The sequence below is a fragment of the Sinocyclocheilus grahami genome, unplaced genomic scaffold (assembly GCF_001515645.1).
Source record: "Sinocyclocheilus grahami isolate Dianchi unplaced genomic scaffold, SAMN03320097.WGS_v1.1 scaffold117.1, whole genome shotgun sequence".
NCBI lineage: Eukaryota > Metazoa > Chordata > Actinopteri > Cypriniformes > Cyprinidae > Sinocyclocheilus > Sinocyclocheilus grahami.
The window spans coordinates 2,045,253-2,067,591 of NW_015505296.1; the positions used below are offsets into that span (position 1 = coordinate 2,045,253).

The following is a 22,339-nucleotide window of genomic DNA, read 5'->3' on the forward strand; positions in this document are numbered from 1 at the left end:
GCCCTGAATGTGAGGTTCATCAATCGCAATGCTAGATGAAGAGTTTCAAAGAAGAAAAAGAAACTTGGCACATCACTATAAAGTCATGCTAGAGCACAGATAACATATTGGTGGATTAGACAGAACACAATTCATAAATTTTTCTTCCTGCATGGCCATCTTTCTCTAAACAATTTTGTCCTTATCTCTCAGGGTGATCATGGTGAAGCTGGTCCAAGTGGACCTGAAGGCCCCAAGGTAGGAATCTGTAACCTTTGACTGGGTTAAGCAGCTTAAATAATTAACCTGCTCCACAGGTCACCCATTACTTCTGGGTCAACTCATATCATAATCCCACCACAGAGGGTAACTCAGATTGACAGTCCCCTTTGAGTCAGATTCAAAGCTTACTAGCTTTCTCCAGTGCACTATTGTGTCAATCAAAGTCTTGAAGTTGTGAAGGATGTAGGCAACACAGATGTATTTCAAGGGGTCATATGACGTTGCTAAAAAAGAACATTATTTGGTAACACTTTACTTGAAGGGGTGTGCATAAGACTGGCATGGCACCTTCATAATCATGACATGACACATGTCATGAATATGAAGGAGGTTTTATGCATGTTTATGACAACTGTCATTATGTGTCATTCGCTCAGTTATGTCATTTGTAATGCAAATAACTTGTTACCATTGGAGCACTAGAGGAATTGATCAAAGTACCGAGGGTTGCTGAGGGTTGCTAGGGTTTTACTGTCTTCCCCTTGAGCAGTCTGCTTAACTCTAAAGTCATTGAGTGCATTACCCCTGAGGTAATGAAAGATTGAATTAAGATAGTAAATGGGGCTTAGTGTAATGCTATGAAAAGCACAAAATACACTGCAGTAAGTGTTTTTTAATGATGTTTATAAAATAAGTATCTTATTCTCACCAAGGCTGCATCTATTTGATCAAAAATGCAATAAAAACAGTAATATGTTATTCTAAATATTATTACAATTTAGAACAACTGCTTCTATTGTAATATATTTTAAAATGTAATTTATTCCTTTGATGCAATGATGAATTTTCAGTATTTCAATAATTTTATTATTATCAATATTTTTGTGGAAACCATGATATCTTTTTTTATTTTCTATTCTCTGAAGAATAACAATTTCAAAATAACATTTATTTTAAAAAGAAGAAATAACATAAAAATTTATTTACTGTCATTTTGATCAATTTAATGTACCCTTTCTGAATAAACATATACATTTCTTTAAAAAAATAACTTACTGATCGCAAACTTGAACTGAGTCGTTTTTTATTTCCTGCACACACAACAATCTTTCCACCTCATTCCACACTTGTTTCCAGAATAGCACAGAATAGAACAGTGGGTCAAACAGCTTAGCCTATGTGCAGTTACAAGTGCAGTGATTGATACTTTGTGAGGGATACATGTTGGCACGAAAACCACATATCATTTTTTTCCATGTGAAATTGAATTTGCTTTGCTTTGATACAACCTATATAGTTTGCAATCTTGGATTTGTGTTACACTTTTACACATGTGAACTCTGGAACAACCTGCATATCCAATCTCTTCCAAATCTACCTTTGTAAACTTGAGCTTTCTTCCATCAGCCACGTTGTCCAACACACGCACCCAGTCAATAGCTAAAGCTAGATTGATAGTAAGCATGTCATACAGTGAGCTTATGGAAAATTCCTCTGTACGATAGACTGAAGTTGCACTGTGTTTGTTACTTTTACATTCAATCTCATCTTAGCTTTGGGGGCAGTCGTGGCCTAATGGTTAGAGAGGGTTTGAGTCTCAGTACCGGCAGGGATTGTAGGTGGGGGGAGGGAATGACCAGCGCTCTCTTCCACCCTTAATACCACGGCTGAGGTGAGACCCTTGACCCTTGAACCCCCAATTGTTCTCTGGGCATCTCAGCAAAAATGGTTGCCCACTGCTCCGGGTGTGTGTTCACGGTGTGTGTGTGTGTGTGGTTTCAACTACTCACTGCTGTGTGTGTGCACTTGGATGGGTTAAATGCAGAGCACAAATTGCGAGTATGGGATACCATACTTGGTTGCCCATCATGTCACTACACTAGCTCAGGTGAAATATTTTGTACTAAAACAGAGAAGCAGTTATTTTGCACAACTGCACCACCTTCTGGATATTGGCAGCTGCGCTCATGAATGCTCACAAAACCTGAGGTTTATGGAGGCAGGCTAAAAGGTGTTCTCCCCTGTGAACTGAGATTGTCTCCTGTCTGGCCTACCATTTCTACTCGGAAAAGAGACATATTTACATTAATCTGTGAGAGAGGCGAAGGGCCAAGTCAATGGATTTACAATTAAAAGGTTAAAATCAGAGGAGACACTTTATTCGGCACATTACCAACACAATTAATCAACGGCTGACTTTGCCTTCCTCCCACAAGACTTTATTTCTGAAAAATTACTGTCTGTCGCCTTCATGGATATTTAGCTATTTACTCAGTGCTGCTAAGCAGAAAAGTTTGCTCAAATAATTCCTCCACTTAACGGGAGACTGAATGGGCCGTTTAGATACATATGATGTTGTGAACTGAAACTCTGCTGATTTTGCCCTGTTGCTTTGATAGATGTAAATTAGTTGTTTTAGATCAAGGAAAAGCAGGTCACATTATACCTTTTGACTTTTTAGAAGCTGTTTTTTGCATTTCATAGCATATTGATCACTTTGTTTGTTCTGTTTCTCTTTAGGGAATTAAAGGAGATGAAGGAATTAAGGTAAGGAACACGTGGTTTTTGCTATTGCTGTTTTTGCTTCATTGTTTTAAAAATGGCCAATTTCTTATAATGGTTGGAAGTTTAAAAGTAATATGAATAATTTTAGTCTGTGTTAAAATACTAAACTGTAAGAAACGTTGGGTGAATGTCCCGTCCTTATAGTGCCATCAAAACTTTGACCTGTTTGTTTACTCTCAACCAGCCCAACATACCAACCAATACCATGAGTTTGGGGGCGGGGCTAACTGTTTGATCAGCCAATGGCAGACCAACTTGCAATTGCGTGTGGTGACGCATGAATTGCACACTTCACCTTTACATTTATTGTTGTTCTATGTATGCAGATCTCAGATTGAATTCAGTTTTGATTATTATGTCATTTGGGTGGTTTATTAAAGTCAAACATACAGTAAATCTAATTAGATTCATAAATCTTATTAGAATCTTGTTAGATTCCAAGCAGATATTTAACCTATTATTTGGCTGAAGCATCTTGAATGAGCAGTGTTCTGTAAAGAGTAAATCTAAACATCTGAAGATGTTTGTATGACTGTATAACATGTCTGAGGCATTGCTCCTAGTAAAGACATGCATCTGCTGGAGTGCTTACACGGTTTCTCACTGGGGAGACTTTTGCTCTGTAATTAGGAGTGGGATGCATGTAAAGTTTACACCTGCTGATGCACAAATAGTCCCTATAGGATACAGCTATTCTGACTGTCTAGCTGCTTAATGCTGTGTTGTCCTGTAAAGCCAACAGTGATAGTTAGCCTCAATGAACTCATCTGTTTGGACTGGCCAGGGAAAACACAGGGTGTGATATCTTAAAAGGGTCATCTCATGAGGAAGCCAATTTTCCTTGATCTTTTAAAATACAAGAGTGTGTCCAATGGATTATGAAAACATACTGTAACTTTCAGAACTCAAAATGCACAAAGCAAGTCATCCTGCACTATTTTTTAAATGGCAACTAAAATAAATAAAAAATAAATTGAAGTATTAAAATTACTAAAGCTAACACTGAAATGAAACTACATTTAAAGCTAAATAGAAAAATGGCAAAAGCATGTAACTAAATTACTAACAATAATTCAACTTAAATTACTAATATACAAAAAAAATATAAAAAGTGGAATCATTATAAAATACTATAAAAATCACAAATACTAAATAATACTAAATTAACACTATCTTATACCAACTGCCTCTGACTAGCAAATAGCATATCATGCTGTGGCTGTGATGTACTGTAGCTAAGGACATTTAGCTATTGTTTTTTTAAATATGTTGTATGTCCTGCCCAAACCTGTTTCAGTAGAAAATACTACACAGGAAAGAAAACTGTGCTTGCCAAACAATTTCATGGGGTGTTTAATAAACCCTGTGTTCAGACGAGGGAGGAAGCAGAGGCTTGAGTCCATGGGCCAGACATCTTATGTGAACTCTGTGTCTCACTTAACTCCTTTACTTGCCTGATTTTGATGGAATTTTCATTTCCTCTGCACATCCTGCCGCCTCCCCCCGACCACCCTGTAGAGCCCCATAGTGAAACGTCCTGATGCGCACAGGATCAGAGGATTACTCTAGATCATCATCTTCATCGATTTATTGTTTCTGGCTTCTGGCATCAGAGTGTGGCAGATGAAAACTCTTTCTCAACTCATGACTTTGTTTGGGATCACATGTCCCATGTCTGCATAGGTGCTCCCATTGGCCTTCAGCAGTTTGTGTGTATTTGTGGTGTGTGTGTGTGTGTGTGTCGCTCTGCTGAAGATGTCCTCATCTGTGCATTTGTGTAGGGTGAACCAGGGATGGATGGGCAATTTTTGAGTGAAAGGTTCCTTTAAGTCAGCCCTAAATGTACATTCCTATAACTCATCCACCCTCATTGACTCGGCACCACTGCTAGACACCGGCTTACATTACCAAAGTAAGGACTCACAAGGGCTGAGGGCAGGACAAATGCTTTGCAACTGAAACCAGGATGTGCACAAAGACATATGACTCAGTCCCGGATTCATGCTGAGAGACCAGAGGGATTGCACGCTAAGAGAAAAACAGGCCGCAAGCTCAAGACATCCCCTACTTCCTTCATCTGAGCACCTGTGCGTCTGGTTTACAGGCCTCTAATCCTACTGTTTGTTTGAGAGTCCCCTGTTACACGCAGCTTGATGGACTTAGCACACTTATTTTTGCTACCTGCCGTTGTCCCTGCCAAACATGTGCTGCCATACTCTTTGATTGTTAGGTCTGTTGTCATGACAGTGCTTTGTGTTTCTGCATTTGAGTGCTGTGTTTAAATATATGAAAGTTTTTTTCATCATCAGACTCAGCAGACATACCATCTGGGGAGTTGACAGATAAATAAGCACATCTGCAACTGTTACGGGGCTGACGAGATGTGAGACATGCGGATCCATATGAAAAGCTTTATTTGGAGAAGACAGAGACGTGGTCATAAGACAGGCAGGGTCAAACAGTGGCAACCAGGAATATGGTGGGCAAGACACAAGAATAATTCTAGGGCTAGCGTGGGTCGACGATTGGCAGACAGAGTTACAGGGGCAAGGCTAAAGGGAGAATTCCAGGAAAACAGGCGAAGATCAAAACCGGAGAAAACAGACAAGGCAAGGCAAAACTAGGCTAAGGCTAAGGCAGGGAAACTAATGAGGGCTCTGTAGTGTAGCTATCTAAGGATATGCGCTAAACAATACTCGGCAGAGGGAAGGGATCAGAGTGAGTGTTAAATAGTGAGGGAGTGATATGAAACAGCTGGGTGCAATCAGTGCAAACGGCCTCTATAGCTGTGACAGGATGAGAAGGGAGTTCGTAAACGGCCTCTATAGCTGTGATAAGGGACGAACAGAGAGTTCATAGGAGGCCTCCTTTGCCGGAACAGGACAAGCAGAGAGTTCATAGACGGCCTCCTTGGCCAGAACAGGACAGGCAGAGAGTTCATTGACGGCCTCCTTGGCCGGAACAGAACAGGCAGGGAGTTCATAGACGGCCTCTTTGGCCGGAACAGAACCGACAGAAAGTGCGTTGCTGGGCGCCACCACCACGCAAGGAACAGGGGCGAGACAAGAGGGAAAAATCCAGGAAAACAGGCAAAGATCAGATACCGCAGAAACAGGCAAGGCAAAACAAGGAAAACACGGAGACTCGGAGTTCATAGACGGCCTCCTTGGCTGGAACAGAACAGGCAGGGAGTTCATCAGGGAGTACCACTGACACCCCTGGAGGTTCTGCAGCGGATGCCGCCACCTCTGGAGGTTCTACAGCCGTACAATCTGGAAACAGGGAAAGTTCATTAGTGTTTTCCTTGATAGGACAGGTACAAGGCTCAGCAATGGTTCCTTCGACCGTGACATGACAGGCTGAAAGTGTATTTCTGGGTGCCACCACCATCCTAGGAGCTGAAGCGAGTGCCGCTGCCTTGGGAGGTTTTGCAGCCTCAGCCACCACCTCTGGAGAAACTGCAGCAGGCACCATTGCTTCAGGGAACACAGCAGCGAGCACCACTAACTCAGGAGATTCTGCAGCTTCAGCCGCCACCTCTGGAGACCTAACAGTGGGCGCCGCCTTTGGGAGTTCTGTGGTGGTGTATGCAGCCCAAACACACCAAAAAGCAGCGGTGACTAGACTTGACTGAGGAAGATCAACTGTGACCTGACTTGCGTCATGACGATCAGTTGTAACTTGACTAGACTCATGAATATCAGTTGTGACTTGACTGAACTCAGGAAGAACAACTGTGACTATACTTGACTCAGGAAGATCCACTGGGACTAAACTTGACTCATGACGATCAACTGTGACTTGACTCATGAAGATCAGCTAAGGCTAAGGCTAAGGCTAAGGCTAAGGCTAAGGCTAAGGCTAAGGCTAAGGCTAAGGCTAAGGCTAAGGCTAAGGCAGGTAAACTAATGAGGGCTCTGTAGTGTAGCTATCTAAGGATATGCGTTAAACAATACTCGGCAGAGGGAAGGGATCAGAGTGAGTGTTAAATTGTGAGGGAGTGATATGAAACAGCTGGGTGCAATCAATGTTAACAGCTGTGTGCAATCCGTACTGAGTGCAATCAGTGCAATGAATGATGGGATATGTAGTCCGGGGTGATGTGCAACAGTGTGTAGTGCGAGAGTCAATGAAATCGGAAAGGGTGACCTCTGATGGCTAGCAGATGGAAGTTCATGGACCGGATTCGTGACAGCAACAGTGCTATATTTAGTATTTTTTTATACATTTATATATACCACTTGATCACTGCCTCTAATTGAATGCAGAAACATTTTTTGTTTGGGTTTGTGGATGAAGGATGGCTTGTTTGTGGACCGGGCTGTTGCTTATTTTAATATATTGGAATGTAAATAACATGATACACTTTTATTCAAAAGTTTGGGATAAGATATTTTTTTTATGTTTTTGAAAGTCTCTTATGCTCACCAAGGTTGCAATTATTTGATAAAAAAGTCAAAACAGTAACAATAGTATTGAGAAATATGATTACAATTTAAAATAAATGCTTTCTATTTTAATATATTTTAAAATGTAATTTATTCATGTGATGCAAAGCTGAATTTTCAGCATCATTACTCCAGTCTTCAGTGTCACATGCTGCTTCAGAAATCATTCTAATGTGCTGATTTGCTGCTCAAGAAACATTTCTTATTTTTCTGTTTTATTACTATTATCATGGACATTTTAGAATAATATTAAAGTCATCAAAACTATGAAATAAGATTATATAGTGACCAAAAGTGACTTTGTTTGAGCTTTGTCTTTGCCTTCATTTCAGCTCTGCTCAACTGACTTAACGTGGTGCATCCTGGGATACATTTTAAACAGTTCACATCTGCAGTATGATGCACACTTGTTGATTTGCTTCTCTATTTGTTCCAATCCATGCATTAAAATACTTGTAAAGAAATGTTATTTTCATAAAGAAATTCATATGTAGGCACAATTGTTGTCTAGAGAGCTCATTTTAAACATTTAAGTCCATTTTGTCCAAGCATTTAACTAGTATTGTATACCCACAATGGATGTCATCACTTTACTATGGTATCGACACAGTACCTATTTGTTGGGCAAACTGCTGTCTTCCCTCAAAAACATCTGTCTCTGTCATTACTAGTCAGTATTGGGTTTTGTGTAGTGAAAGCCAGTGAAAATTTATGAGATAAAAAGGAAATAAGCAAACGCTAAATTAACTCTTTTTACATATGCAGCCAGAAGCATGGTGAGCCTCATCTGTATTAAGTGAGGCTGTTAAAGACTGTCTGCTTTTCTCTCCAACAAGAAAAACTGTAACACACATTTACAGTAAAAATGAAGTGTGCACAAACACAGTGAAAGACACTCACTCATGTAGCACGTGTGATTCTTCTGCCATTAGACTCTTATATCAAGTAGGAACGAGAGATGATGGCGTGACATGAATTTAAAGTGCAGCACCTCAGAGATCAAAGACATTGGCTTTCAAATCTTCTCAGTTACACACTCCCTGCAAACCAGGATTGATAAAACAGAGAACCCAAGGGCTATTGAAGCAATAAGTCAGGAGAGGTCATGCATTACAGTGATTTTACAGGGGGGTTTTATGTGCTACATGAAGCTGGTGCAACAGAATAAATGACTGCAAAAAGTCATTTCCTTTATCTGAATTTTTCTTCACATCCTAAAATACATTAATCTGAAGTAAAAGTATTGGAGTACAGCATTAAGTCATGTTGTCAGAGAATACACTACTGTTCAGAAATTTTAGGTCAGTAAAATTAATACTTTATTATTATTATTATTATTATTATTAGCAAGGATGAATGAAATTAATAAACGGTAACAGTAAAGACATTTAAGTTGTTACAAAAAGTTCCATTAAAAATAAATCGATGAATCCTGAAAAATTGTATCATTGCATGCAAACACAATGGTTTCCAACACTGATAATAAGAAATGCTTCTTGAGCAGCAAATTAGCATATTAGAATGATTTCTGAAGGATCATGTGACACTGAAGACTGTAATGATGCTGAAAATACAGCTTTGCCATCACAGGAATAAATTACATTTTAAGATGCATTAAAATTGAAAGCAGTTATTTTAATTTGCAGTAATATTTCACAATATTATTGTTACTGTATTTTTGATCAAATAAATGCAGCCTTAGTGAATGTTCGTCACAAAATGTTGGATTAAAGACTTTTTTAAAGCATAAATCAAACATTTTGTCAGAATGTAAATTCAAACCGATTGTTATTACTCTTGTTGCTGCTAGTGCCTCAAACTGACTCACTTTCTCTTTAATTTTAAGATTCAGGACAACATTTTTAATAGTTGTTTTTCTCTTCACACAAGGACCCTTTGTGTCTTAAAGAACTTGAGCAGTATATGATGCATGTACTGTATATAAATGGAACTTATTCGTTTTAGTTTGGAAATTCCATTCTTCGGTTTTCTCTTTTTACCTCGGGCCAAGCATGTATACCATGCTCTCGTATTTCATATGAGCCAAAGTAAGTCATTACTTATTATGATCCGTCCTGAAGGAATCAAGTTTGTCAGCAAAGAACGCAGCCACTTCTCCTCACTTTCCCAGAGTTCCCCTCAACTCAAAAGGCTCCGTCCTCATCATTTTAAGCCTGAAGATTAGCACTATCATAAATCACTTGCAGCCTGTGTCAGTCCACACACTAGCCTCTGCCCCACCAAGCGTTATTCGCTTTAAAATAGAAGCGGAAGGGGTTGAAGGAGACATGACGATGGGCAGAGGGGCCTAACGGAATGGTGTGAGTTGATTGGAAATAAAGAAGATCAAAGAGACTTCCTGCTTTCAGCATGTGTCCGAGAAGTCTCTCTTTCACGATTAAAGTGATCAACAATCATTGCGTCGTTCCATTCCCTTAACGGTATGGTAACATGGAGTCGGGCTCTTTCATCTACTGGGAACACGGATAAACTCACAAATGATTCTGTGCCTTGTCCAAACCCTGCCGCCCGTTCTGGTGCCTGATTGGACAGAGTTTATGAAGGCAGCTGAGTATGACAAGCAGTCTTGTCTCAGGCCCAAAAGCCCACTAGAGTGCCTTGGATCATTAATCAAACCACACACATATGCGGTCTGGCTCTCTTGATAACCTGCAACTCTCTCCAAGGTCTGACCGCTGCACCTGTCAAAGCGGGTTATGCCACACTAGGCTCTGCCACTTGCCCCCTGCTCAGACTCACTGGAGTCTTCATGCCATCTTTGACCTCTGCCCTCAGCTGCCTGCTGTCTGGCTGCCAGTTTTAAAATGGCATGCGTTGTTTTCTGTAGAGGCTTTTTGGACATGTTGTCCAAGTGCTTTCTTGTGGCACTGCCATGTAATGTTATGAATGTGTGCTGGCCAATCTACCGGTTTGTGTGTGTGTGTTTGATAACCCTACTAAAGAGAGCAGCTTAAACTCAAACTTTCGAACTGGTTTATGCTGATTAGATGTGGTTTCCTGCTGGTCTTGTGGTGAACCAGTATGGTCTTCTAGTAAAGCTGGATGCTTGTTGGGATAGTTGTGTTGGGTGATTTCTAAAATTATAATTAATTGTTAAAATGCTTCTTTTTATGAAAAGTGATGTGCTAAGTTAGTATCGCATTACTTTTTCTCACTGAAGCTAAATGAAACTCTTTCCTCCAGTGGAATTGCTATGCTTGGCGTGCAGTCATTACCGTACATTAAAAATGCATTAGAAATGTATATTTTATTTGTAAATGCTGAATTCCACTGAAACAGCATTTTGACATTTTTAAAACATAAATTTGAGGGTGTTCACACATACTCTATTACAACTGTTACACCCCTATTTCTTCCAGCATGGGAAAGGGGAGCTTTGAAATAGATCAAAAATACTAATTATGTATACGTTATTTAAATAATACAAAAAGAAATAATTAATATATAAGTACATAGAAATTGTTAGATATGTAGAAAAGGCATATGCATTACTTATTTGGAAAAAGTGATAACTGATATTTTGGTGTCAATTTTAATTGTATTCTATTCTTGTATTCTTTACTACTTAACAAGTATATTAATCTGTTTAACTAATGCATGTTACAGGTCCCAGCACTGATGGTTAAGATAGTTAAAGGCATAATTCACCCAAAAATGAAAGTTGTCATTTAATTTTTTTTGGTCCATATAATTGAAGTCAGTGGGAACCGAAACTGTAAGCTCAACATACAGTCCAGTGGTGAGCAGATGTGCTGGGAAATACTCGGTTGTCATCATGTCTAACAACCTGCTGAAGTAAAAGGCTTTCAGTGGTGTTTTGCTTGCGTTATGAGTGCGGTCTTTGGTTTTGGCTCATGAATGTAACCGTTTATGTATTGAAAAGATGAGTAATTAATGCTGATTTTGCAGGGTGAGCTAGGGATGCCTGGAATGCCTGGGAAACAAGGAGTGAAGGTAGTTCACTTCTACTGCAGCCTCTATCCATTCCCTTTTATAAAGAACTATCCTTTTTTTCCAGAACCCTGCATGCTCTTCCAGAAGCATTCCACTGCTAAACAGCTCCTTTGAGAGTTCAATCTCATCTGTTATGATTGTATGTAAAGCCGCTTTCACACCAGAGCGTGATTGATAGCTCATTATACAGGCACCTCACATATAAGCGTCTCACACTCTGACACTGTAAAGTGGCATCTGAGACTTGAGGAATGAGATGGCAGGAGAAAGACGGATGGTGCCACTAGCAGTCAGACCCCCCAGCCACCCTCAACCTCAATCGGTCGAGTGTCCGCATGCAGCCGCAGCTGTGTCTATAGATTATTGCCTTCATGTCTGCTCATTAGTCTGAGATAACAGACATGAATTAAATAGCTGTCTTGTGCTCTTTACTATTAATAACAAACCAATTGTGGGCCGGCTCATTAATTGCAAATAGCTGATCACTGCTAGTGATCAGCTATTTGCATGCCTGGAGAGCAAAAACTTCGACATGCCAATTTAAATATTGATACCAGCGCATGCTGTCTAATTGCTTCAATAGAAATTATGACATCTGATAGACCCTTGGGGGTTTACGATCGACGTAAACACTGTTTGTCTGAATAATTACGGAGAATAATCTTCAGTTGAAATTACAAAGGACTTTTTCAGCCACAATATAGGATGCTGATTCCTTTGTTGATTTTCAAAGGTCAGCATTTGAGGACGTGTTTAGGTCTATTCTCACTGGTTTCCTTTTCTTTATTTTTGTTTTTCCTAATGCTGACGTCTTGCACCCTTCAGGGAGAGCCTGGTTTCCCAGGCGCCCCTGGACGAAAGGTAAAGGCCTGGTTTGGTGTGGTTGTATCTTTAATACATTTTGCTGATCATATGAAATTCTTGAAGTGATGGAGGTTTTTCTGTCGATATGAAGGGTCAGGCAGGTGTTTCTGGTATCCCTGGAAAACGGGGCTACAAGGTACACCCAAATGTGTGCTGTGGCTATTTCTTGCATTAGTGCTTGTTCTGATAATAAGCTTAAACCCTCAAGCCCAGTTTTTAGATGTTATGTTTAATATTGATAGTGAATTTTACTCACCCATTTACAGTTCCAAACATGTATGACTTGGAACACGGATTTTTTTTACCAATTCTTTTAAATTAAATGATATTGTCAAGCTTCAAAATGACAAACTAAAGCACCATAAAAGTGGTCCATGCAAATCATGCACCTTATTCCACCAACTTTACAGTGTTATTTTATGTAGTATTATGGTATTTATTCATATTTTGAGTTTGCTATATTTTGTTTTCCTGTAAATTGAAGTTTTTAGTAAATGTGCTTTTGTCATTGTTATTATTATTTATAAAGGTTGACATTTAGTGTGAATATATTCTATTTTTGGTAAATTGCATTGATTTGACTTTAATTACACATGCATGTCTAAAAAAATTCTGTGAAGTGGTGACCTGACTGTCTGCACTCAGTGCTTTTTGTTTTTGGTGTCATAATGTCTTGGTTTCATTTCCCTTTCAGATATTACTTTGTCTGTACTGAAGCTTAACAATAAAATCATTACGCTGCACACTTTGTGTTCCATTTATTTTCATATGCACATGCAAACGAGCATTAAATCTGCATGGCTTGCAGTGTTGCAAGCAATAGAAGAAGAACATGTTTTAACATTTTTAATGTGTTAATTGGTATGATTTAATTAGTGTTTCTGTAAAACAGAAGCCCTAGGCGACCTCATATTCTGTGGCCCATATTTGTTGTATTTCAGTGACCACACCTTTATTCTCGCTCCCTATGTTTAAGTACCGCAGCTGTTGTGAATTAAAGACGCTAACTGTAATGCTTCAAAAGGGAAATGGGAACAAGATGCTCACACTAGACTGTTTTATACACCTTTGTTATATAGAGCTGCATCTTAAATCTTTTGGTGGATACATGTATGCAAAGTGATTGCACCTGTTTACTTCTTAGGGTCCAAGAGGAAAGCCAGGAGAACAGGGACCCATCGGCCCTGCTGGACCTGAGGGACCACAGGGAGAAGGAGGAGTCATGGGCTTGCCTGGGGCAAAAGGACACAAGGGAGACATGGGCCCCTCAGGATCAGCTGTGAGTGACTGTACCAGTCTTAAATCCCATCATAAATAGTCTGTCTGACTATACATTAATTGTTAAATAACCACAAGGGTCTTGTGCCCTTTAACCTCTGCATGAAAGAATATTCTGATATTCCAAATATCATAATATTCAAAATATGTAAACATCATGTAAATATATTTACAATTGCCAAAATTAATCAAATTACGCCAATATTTCAGTTTCAAGAAATTGATAAAATAGTTGGCATATACATGTAAGGAAAAGTTTGGATTCATGTAATCTTTATTTGGAATATTGTTTTGTACTGGAATAATAATATTAATAATAATAAAGCATGCCCAGTATTTCCAAAGGAAATTTATATTTGCTTGTTTTAATAGTCTGGTTAAAAGAACATAGGGATATTTCAATAACTGTGGGACATGTAAACATCTTTTTTCAGATTAAAGGCTTAACCAAAATATAGCCTTAATCAGAAAATGATTCATTGTTATTTGAGTGTGTGGGATCATCCTGAGTGCTTCGATGAATTTTGAAAGAGTTTGTGGTTGGAGGGCAGCATTATGCCTTGAAATGCTTTTTTACTAATCATTAATCCTACAAGTTGGATGCTACGAGTTCAAAGGTCTCTTGGTTGTAGACCTGGTTGAGGCTGTCAGGTGATGTTCATCAACCCAGTTCAGCCCTGACTGACTTTTCTGCCTAATTTAATTTCCATTTCCTCATTCTGTAGGGTTTAGATGGCCCTACTGGAGAAAATGGGGTTTCAGGGCCCCCTGGCCATATAGGATTACCAGGCCCAATGGTACGCAGATTGTTGTCATTGTTGAAATGACATGGCTTGACTTTGGGATGCAGTGTATTTCGTCATCCCAGTTTGAATTATGTTGAATGAATGGTAAAATTGAGTATTCCTATTCTTTTGCTTTTTCATAATGTCTTCAGGGTCTAAAAGGTGAACCTGGGGAGAAAGGGGATAAAGCAGAGCTGGTATGTTCCACACTTTTTAGCTGTTGATTGTATATTTTAGAGGGTTTTATGGGGTTTCAATAAATAATAGAGCCTATGTGTTTCCCAAATTGGGAAATGTCTTAAAGGGGTCATATGACATTGCTAAAAAGAACATTATTTTGTGTATTTGGTGTAATGCAATGTGTTTATGCGGTTTAAGGTTAAAAAAACACATTATTTTCAACATAATGTACATTATTGTTGCTCTTCTATGCCCCAACTTTCTGAAACCTGTCGATTTTTACAAAGCTCATCGTTCTGAAAAGCGAGGTGTACGCTGATTGGCCAGCTATCCAGTGCATTGTGATTGACTGAATACCTCAAGCGTGAGACGGAAATGTTACGCCCCTTACCATACTGTGTTTCCATGTGTCCCGGCCGGAGCGACAAGACAAAACCAATAAAACCCATTATAAACGAGGCATTTGTTGCATCCAGTGGGGACATAATTACTGATTATAATGACTTCTACTGTCTTTCTATGCGTTGCATTGCATCGCGCCGCGTAAACATAAAACCATGTCTGCATTTGTGATCGGAGAAACGACAAACAACAAGCGCTACTCTACACTGCTCACAACACACGTTTGAATCGTCAGTGGCAAATTCTTTAAATATGTAAACGTACTTACAGGCTGTGAGTCAGAAGTGCCAGACTGTCCTTGCAAAGTTGGAATTGCCCCACTTTATAGAAACAGCCTTTGTGCACAGAAGCATTGTAGGCTACTCTCCCAGGAAACAGTCCTTGTCCTCTGTAAAATGCGCTGCACACATCTGAATATTTGGGTTAAACTGTTCTAGAACAGTGTTGTAAATACAACTTAACCACTGATTTCTAGTCGTGTCCTCTTTTGGAAGGCCAAACAAAGTAGTTTCGCTTTCACAATGAAACACACAGCATCTCCACAACATGGTGGCAGCGGCAACAGCAAGAATAAAAGTTATGCCTTCTTTCTTTGTGTGAACATTTCGGCAGCGTTATGCAAATCTTCCCACATCGTGACGTAGACATGTGGGGGCGTGTTAAAACAAGCTGTTTTAGGTAGGCGTGGTTGACTCTTAACTTTTATAAAGAATATCTCTTTGGATTTGAGATTTTACTCTTTGCAACTTTATAGATCTTCTTTATGCACCAAGAGCTTGTAACACTCCAAAGAGAAAGGAATAATTGAAATCGCATCATATAAGCCCTTTAATGGTGACTCCCCTATCTGTTCTGTCTCAGGTCTATGGGCCCGCTGGACCTCCAGGACCTGCAGGGCCAGTTGGGCCAATGGTGAGGACATAAAAGCTTATGATAACAGCAGACATATTACAAGCATATCTGTGCACCTAAGTAGCATCATTGCATTTTTTCCCTTTGATGGTGCATTTATGAAGAGGAACTCATTTTAAACAACTCAAAATGTTTGAGTTTTGATTTGATTATTTTTCGCTTATCAGGGACCTCCAGGTTTGTCAGGACCAAAGGTAAGTATTCCAACCTAAGCCCCTTTTAGTCCATAGTTATTCATGTAAAATTAACTGTTATTTGTCTTCTGCCATATGCGAAACAAGGCATTAAATCGCATATGTTCTTTTCAGGGAGAACCAGGAATAGGCCTGAGAGGAGAGAAGGGATCACCTGGACAGAAAGGAGAGAAAGGAGACAGGGGCCATCTCGGACTCCCTGTAAGTACATTTCTGATTCTTATAATCCAGTATTTGATACTTGATAAATGTGCATTGCATTTACAGTCAGTAAGATAAAAAGCTGTCGATTGATCAAATCACTCATTATGAAAAATAAATTGAGTACTTCACACCTGTCATACATACCAGTGCATAATTAATCTGATCGTTTTCATACAATCTTGTCAAGTGAATCAAGATGTTTTTGTCTTTCCTGAGTGCAGCGTTAGTGGAAAAGCATGTTTTGTGTAAGGTTTGTGCTCTAGCCTCCCTTAATGCAAATATCAATGTGCTGCTATTTCATGTGTCTTTGTAACTGTCATGGTTCATGGCTAAGTGTCGTTACATTGCATGAATCAGTGGATGTCCACATTTGGCAATCATATATACAAGTGTTATGTAATGACCCTGTCACTTTATTTTATACACATTTTAATAGATTACCAACAAATTCCTGATGGTTTCAGATTACTGTAACTGACTAAAGTTCATGTTATTATTACAAAATACTGTATGTGGTTGTTTATAATCTTTTTTTCTCTCTGCTCTGTAAATCGCATGCTACAGGTTTTGTTACTATGAATTTCAGGGGTCTTTTGCTGACTTCTGGTGTATATCTATGATGTCAAAGTCATTGATAAACTTATTCTTGTCACATCATCAATGGCACAGTAACTCCTATTTTAAAAAATCTGAGATTTAGAAACTGAAAAATCAATGTTTTCTTAAGCAGTATTTTTGTCTTGTTTTTAATTTTAAAAAAGAGATACAACTAGTTAAATTAGTGTTTTTTCTTATTTTAAGCATAAATCTCACAACATTGTGTTAGATATATGCTTAAAGCAAAAACAATTTGACAATGGGGTAAGAAAAACAGTGCATTATGTAATTTTAAGTAAATTTCAAGCTAAATTAAATGTTTGATTTTTACTGAAAACAAGATTAAAATACTGTTTAAGAAGATGCAGCTTGGATGGGTAATGTTACCCTGACAGTGTGCTCTGTTCCATAACCTAGTGAGCTGCCTATACCAAGATATAATTTTAAGGCATTGTATGTGCACTTTTAACACAAATGCTGGATGTTTTGTTAGCTTAGCAACATGCTATCATCAAACTTAACTTAATTACATGCTAAATCAAATCTCCTGTGCACTTCTCATGAGGAGTGCTATTTGCGCTTCCTATGAATAGTGTTCCAATTCAGTCTCTTACGAGGTTGCGTTTCAGTTAGCATGCAGCCTTAGAAAACAGCAGATGGCAATATAACTCACTAGGTTTTGGAACCAAACAAGTATTATTTTTAGTTTTTGCATCTCTCCTGGAATTTAAATGCCTGTTGATATTTTATCACGATCTATAGTGCTGAAATGAACGATTGAATGGACCAGTTTAGGTCTCGTTCACTAGCAGACACACTTGCACTAAGACAATAAAAAAGCTGAAGTCACATTATAAGGAGTTACTGCTCATCTCTCACATGTCACCCCTCCATCAAAACTAGTGTTGTTTTTATGTGGCACACAAGTCACTGCTTCACTCACCTCCCCACACACTTCTCCCCTCCCTCCCTGTCCTCCACCTCCATCTCTCCTCTCGCTCTAACTCTTTACACACTGTCCAGGGGGCTCATGGTTTAGACGGCAGACCTGGTCCAGTGGTGAGTGGCGCAAGACCCGTTCCCATCATCCACCCCTTTATTTCCATCCATCCCTCTCTCGTTTCCCCCTCCGCAGTGTCTGCCTGCTTCTCTCTTTCTGTCTGTCTGCCTCTGCTTGAACTGTTGCTTGCTTGCTTCTACGTTTTTGTCTTTTCTGTGTTGTCTAATGTTCAAGGCCTTGTTTTGATCTCTATTGAGGTTGCATCGGCATGAGTATGACTTTGATTTGACTTTGTCCCTAAGCCTGTTTGGCTGTTGCCTCTTGCTGTTTCCAGAGGTACCGTGCTTGGTTGATTTCTCAACCTGACAACACGCGAGTGACTGAAGGGAAGCATGGCCAAACACTTATAAACATTTCTCTCTCTCTCTCTAATGCACTTTGTTTTTTGTTTAAATATGCACTTAGTGCTCTTCAAAAGCGAATATTCCCTTTGCATTTCATGCTGTCGCAGCCCTCTATACCTTTACATATTCAAACATGCTTGACCTTTCGAAGGCTTAATTTGCTCCAAACTTCAGAGCTTTGTTTCATTCCACGACAAGCTTTGATCTTGTAATGTCATACCAGCAGAGAGCATGATGGGATGCGGCTGCATGAACTATGATTTAATGGCATACAACTGTACAAATGGCTGAGAAGCAAGACTCCCGAAAAAGCAAGATGTCTAACAGCCCTTCTGTTGAATCCTCTCCAAGTCATGGGAGGAAAATAGAAGATGGATTTGCTGTTATATTTACTTGCGTGTCTGTTTATTTCTGCTTAGATCAACAAACTTTGGAGTTTTGTGGAATTCCTCTGCAGACTGGTCCTCAGATGGCTCTTTTTAAACATATAAGGAGTTTAAATTGCTCTTATTCGGCTCAGAAAAGTTTGTTGATCTATTGGTGCTCAACACTGATTAGTTTCTATCCGTTCTCTAAACTCTTTACCCACCGCCGTCTCCTCTGTTGAAGCTCACGCATGTCATTTTCTTTGTTTAAAGGGAGTGGAAGGTGCTGTGGAGGACCCTTGGACACAGTGCTGTTTTTACTCTTGTCCTTTCCTTGTCTTCCTCTCTTTTTTTCCACAGGTCTTCCTATCCCCTTTTCCTCCCCCTGCACCGTGGCCTGTGTCCGTGGCTCTTTTTGCTGAGTCGGGCCGGGTCATCCTCTCTGTCCCCTTCTCACACCCTGGCCTCCTCCTGCTCCTCCTGTATCCTAATGTTGTAGCCTGGGTTAATACTCCTCCTCTTCCTCACCTCCTACTTTTGTTCATAACCTTCACTGACCTCCCTACCAAGCTGCATTAATTTTCTCCCAATTGTTCTAATGCACAGAGTTCTTATTGTTCCGCAGCTCCTCATCTGGATCTATTTTGAAAAGGCACATAACCAAGCAATGTGGGAAAAGGCATTATGTCAGTGTGGAGCTCATTTTGACATCCTGATGAGAGTATTTAGGAAAAACACTCCAGCCAGGAGCCAAAAGTTCAGAAACAGTCTTAAAGAATCAGTATTTGTCAAACAGGATTAGAAAATGAGCTCCATGTTGATTCACAATGTAATTCCACTTTGATTTTTTTCTTCTTCCACTGCTAAGTGTTAGAATAACAGTCATGATGAGGGCTGTGCGGAATGTTAGAACTCTGTATCCTAGCTTGGATAGATCCCACTTTGGAAGACTTATAAAGCTTAAATGTAATAGTTTCCAATGAAAAACACTAACTTTGCGTGCAGACTTGAAGATAAATCACGAAACTCTCTAAAAGCAAAGCTGGTCTTAATTAGTAAAAGCATAGGGATGCTGATTAAACTGTATTAGTGTCTCTTCAGCTTTTGTATATTAGCCTTTGCAATTATATTTCATTGAATTGAGTTCTATATGGAATCAAATCACAGAATGCCTATTTATTGGAGCCAACATTTGCTGGCTAGATCATGCAATAAAAATATAGTGTTCATTCTATTCAGAAGTGATCACCCAATACGCTATTTACATTAAAAATGTAGATGTAGATCTTTTTAGGCACTTCAAGTTGACACGTTAAATTAAAAAGTACAGTAAAGTAGCATTTATGTTGTAACATTCATAATGTTACAAAATATTTCTATTTTATTCCATTTTTTATTAATGTTTCATTCTGTTTAATTTATAAATTCTGTTCTTTTGAACTTTCTATTCATCAGAGCAATCAGTTTCCATAAAATAGAAAGCAGCACAAGTGTTGTCAACTGTTTCTAGAAGAGCAAATAGTCATATTCGAATGATTTCTCTAGGGTCACAGGAATGAATTACATTTAATAATACAAAATTATTATTAAAACAGAATATTTCTGTTTTCCTGTATTTTTAATCAAATAGAGACAAAAGACATCTTTCTAAAAAAAACAAACAAAAAAATCGTACTGACCAAAAATGTTTGAATCGTAGCGTATATGTAATTGAGGAAAAAAAAAATTATGAAAAAATTCAAATATATATAAAATTGTCACTTACATGCATTTGACAAGATTCCACTGATATCAGTGGCCTAAAAAACACAAAGAATAATAATTGTAATGTATAAATTGTGTATTGTGAAAAGTGCTATACAAATAAATGTGCATTGAATTAATCAAGTAAATGAAAGTCTGCTCACTAACCACACTGGCTGATCTCCTTCTCCTTAACCCCTCCACGTACCCTCCTTAAATGATCCCAATACTCATCATAGCTCCGTTCAAAAACACAGCTAGTTTTAGAATGTCTTGTAGAGCATCCAAAGTTTCTTAGTTATTCATAGTGATGGTGCTTTTCTTACTAGTACTGCTATAGTAAACTAGGAGGACTAAAGTCTGACTTTTTTGAATGCACTGTTGTTTGCAGGGGGAGAGGGGCAAGAAAGGCAACAGGGGGGCCAAAGGGGATAAGGGAGACCAAGGAGCCCCGGGATTAGATGCCCCGTGTCCGTTGGTATGTCTTTCGTTCAACGTGCAGCACTAAGGCAAAAGGAGACTTCCCGAAAGCCACGTCCCCTTTTGTCTTTGTGGAATAAACACTAACAGATGCCTAGAAGAGTTCTGGTCAAAGTCAGTGAATTGCGACGTACATTCATATATAGAGACTTTATGCTCATATGTTCCTCATGAATTATATAAGAACTATTATAGATTGGGATTTGAATTAAAAATGACTAGGCACCAGAACTCTCAAAGGGATTTTTGCTTTTCAGGATTAAGACTGACAGGAATATGGTTCTGCTGAACAATGCAGGATGGAGCCACTAGTTCAGTAACTAATTCTAGTTGGACTAGTTGTGAGTTTCCTGCCCTGTGGATGCAGTGAGTCTCTTCCTGTCAGTCTTGGGTCCAGTGTGCTCTGGACCAATCAGATGCTGGAACAGAGCGGCCAATGTGGCTGGACAACAGGATGTTTATATGATTGATTTCATGAACAGGGTTTCCGAGGCTTTAAAGGGGAGAAAGGTGAACCGGGGCTGCCAGGCCTGGACGGGCTAGATGCCCCGTGTCCCGTGGTATGCTGCTGTCTATCCCTTTCCTTATTCTGCATGCTTCCTGCCTTCCCTAACCCATAATGCTTTCTAATTGCATAATGCTTCAGCACAGCCTGATTAAAGTCCCTGTAAAGTCAATTCTGAGAATTGTTTCTAAATGCATTATAAATGTTACAAATGTATTGCTGAAACACATTACAAAGACTGTGAATTCTGTAGTACTGAATAGTGGAGCTAGACCGTTAAACATTTTTTCACTAATTCTGTGTTCAGGATTTTTTGGGGTGGGGCTAAAACGGTGGCTTGATGACGCACTGTAGCCACCGATCATGGCCCCTCCCCTAACACTATAATAACTGTCGATGACACACTGGCGCAAATATGTATGGCTTTGTAAATCCAATTAAGCTGCTTGGAGCATCCATTCAGGCTGTAGCGGTATTTGACAGTTAAAGGGATAGTTCATCCAAAAATTAAAATTTGATGTTTATCTGCTTACCCCCAGGGCATCCAAGATGTAGGTCACTTTGTTTCTTCAGTAGAACACAATATGATGATTTTTAAGTCCAACCGTTGCAGTCTATCAGTCTTATAATGCAATGGTAACAAAATCTATGAGAGTAAAAAAAACATGCACAGACAAATCCAAATTAAACCCTGCGGCTCGTGACGACACATTGATGTCCTAAGACACGAAACTTCTGCCAGAAACCGAACAGTATTTATATCATTTTTTACCTCTAATACACCACTATGTCCAACTATTTTTGGGCGTGTATACGTCACTCATTGTTTACACAGTGCACAGTCATTGTAGGTACGAAGGCTAATCAAAATGGTACTTACTTGTGCTTATCCAGATTGTTCAAACTGACTTAAAACTAAAAGATTACGTTCTCTCGCGCGAACTCATTCGGGAGTGGTGACTTTCCATGTATTCCCAACTTCTGAGCCTGGAAGTTATGGTTGATTGCTCTTCGGCTGGATATCAACACACCCTATTAACGTAAACTACACCAGAGCGCGTACACACCTCGCGCGTGCACGCTCAAGGAAGTTGGACATTGCGGTGAATCAGAGGTAAAAAAATTATAGAAATACTGTTCGGTTTCTGGCACAAACCGATCGTTTCGTGTCTTAGGACATCAATGTGTCGTCACGAGCCGCAGGGTTTAATTTGGATTTGTCTGTGCATGTTTTTTT

General features: G+C 39.2%; 1 protein-coding gene and 1 long non-coding RNA gene across 2 annotated transcripts in view; both read left to right on the plus strand.

Moving 5' to 3' along the window:
• Positions 1-18,641, plus strand: part of LOC107589579 (collagen alpha-1(XIII) chain-like) — a 107,607-nt gene extending 88,966 nt beyond the window's left edge. The window contains exons 19-28 of the mRNA XM_016278066.1: positions 193-237; positions 2,722-2,748; positions 12,015-12,050; positions 12,145-12,189; positions 13,198-13,332; positions 14,269-14,313; positions 15,560-15,610; positions 15,778-15,804; positions 15,919-16,005; positions 17,629-18,641. Coding sequence (XP_016133552.1) covers positions 193-237; positions 2,722-2,748; positions 12,015-12,050; positions 12,145-12,189; positions 13,198-13,332; positions 14,269-14,313; positions 15,560-15,610; positions 15,778-15,804; positions 15,919-16,005; positions 17,629-17,877 — 747 coding nt within the window. The 3' untranslated portion in view covers positions 17,878-18,641. The remainder of the gene's footprint in view (positions 1-192; positions 238-2,721; positions 2,749-12,014; positions 12,051-12,144; positions 12,190-13,197; positions 13,333-14,268; positions 14,314-15,559; positions 15,611-15,777; positions 15,805-15,918; positions 16,006-17,628) is intronic.
• Positions 18,642-20,098: 1,457 nt separating this feature from the next.
• LOC107589554 (uncharacterized) overlaps positions 20,099-22,339 on the plus strand; it is a 9,378-nt gene continuing 7,137 nt past the window's right edge. Inside the window, exon 1 of the long non-coding RNA XR_001609686.1 lies at positions 20,099-20,595. This is a non-coding gene — a long non-coding RNA (uncharacterized lncRNA). The remainder of the gene's footprint in view (positions 20,596-22,339) is intronic.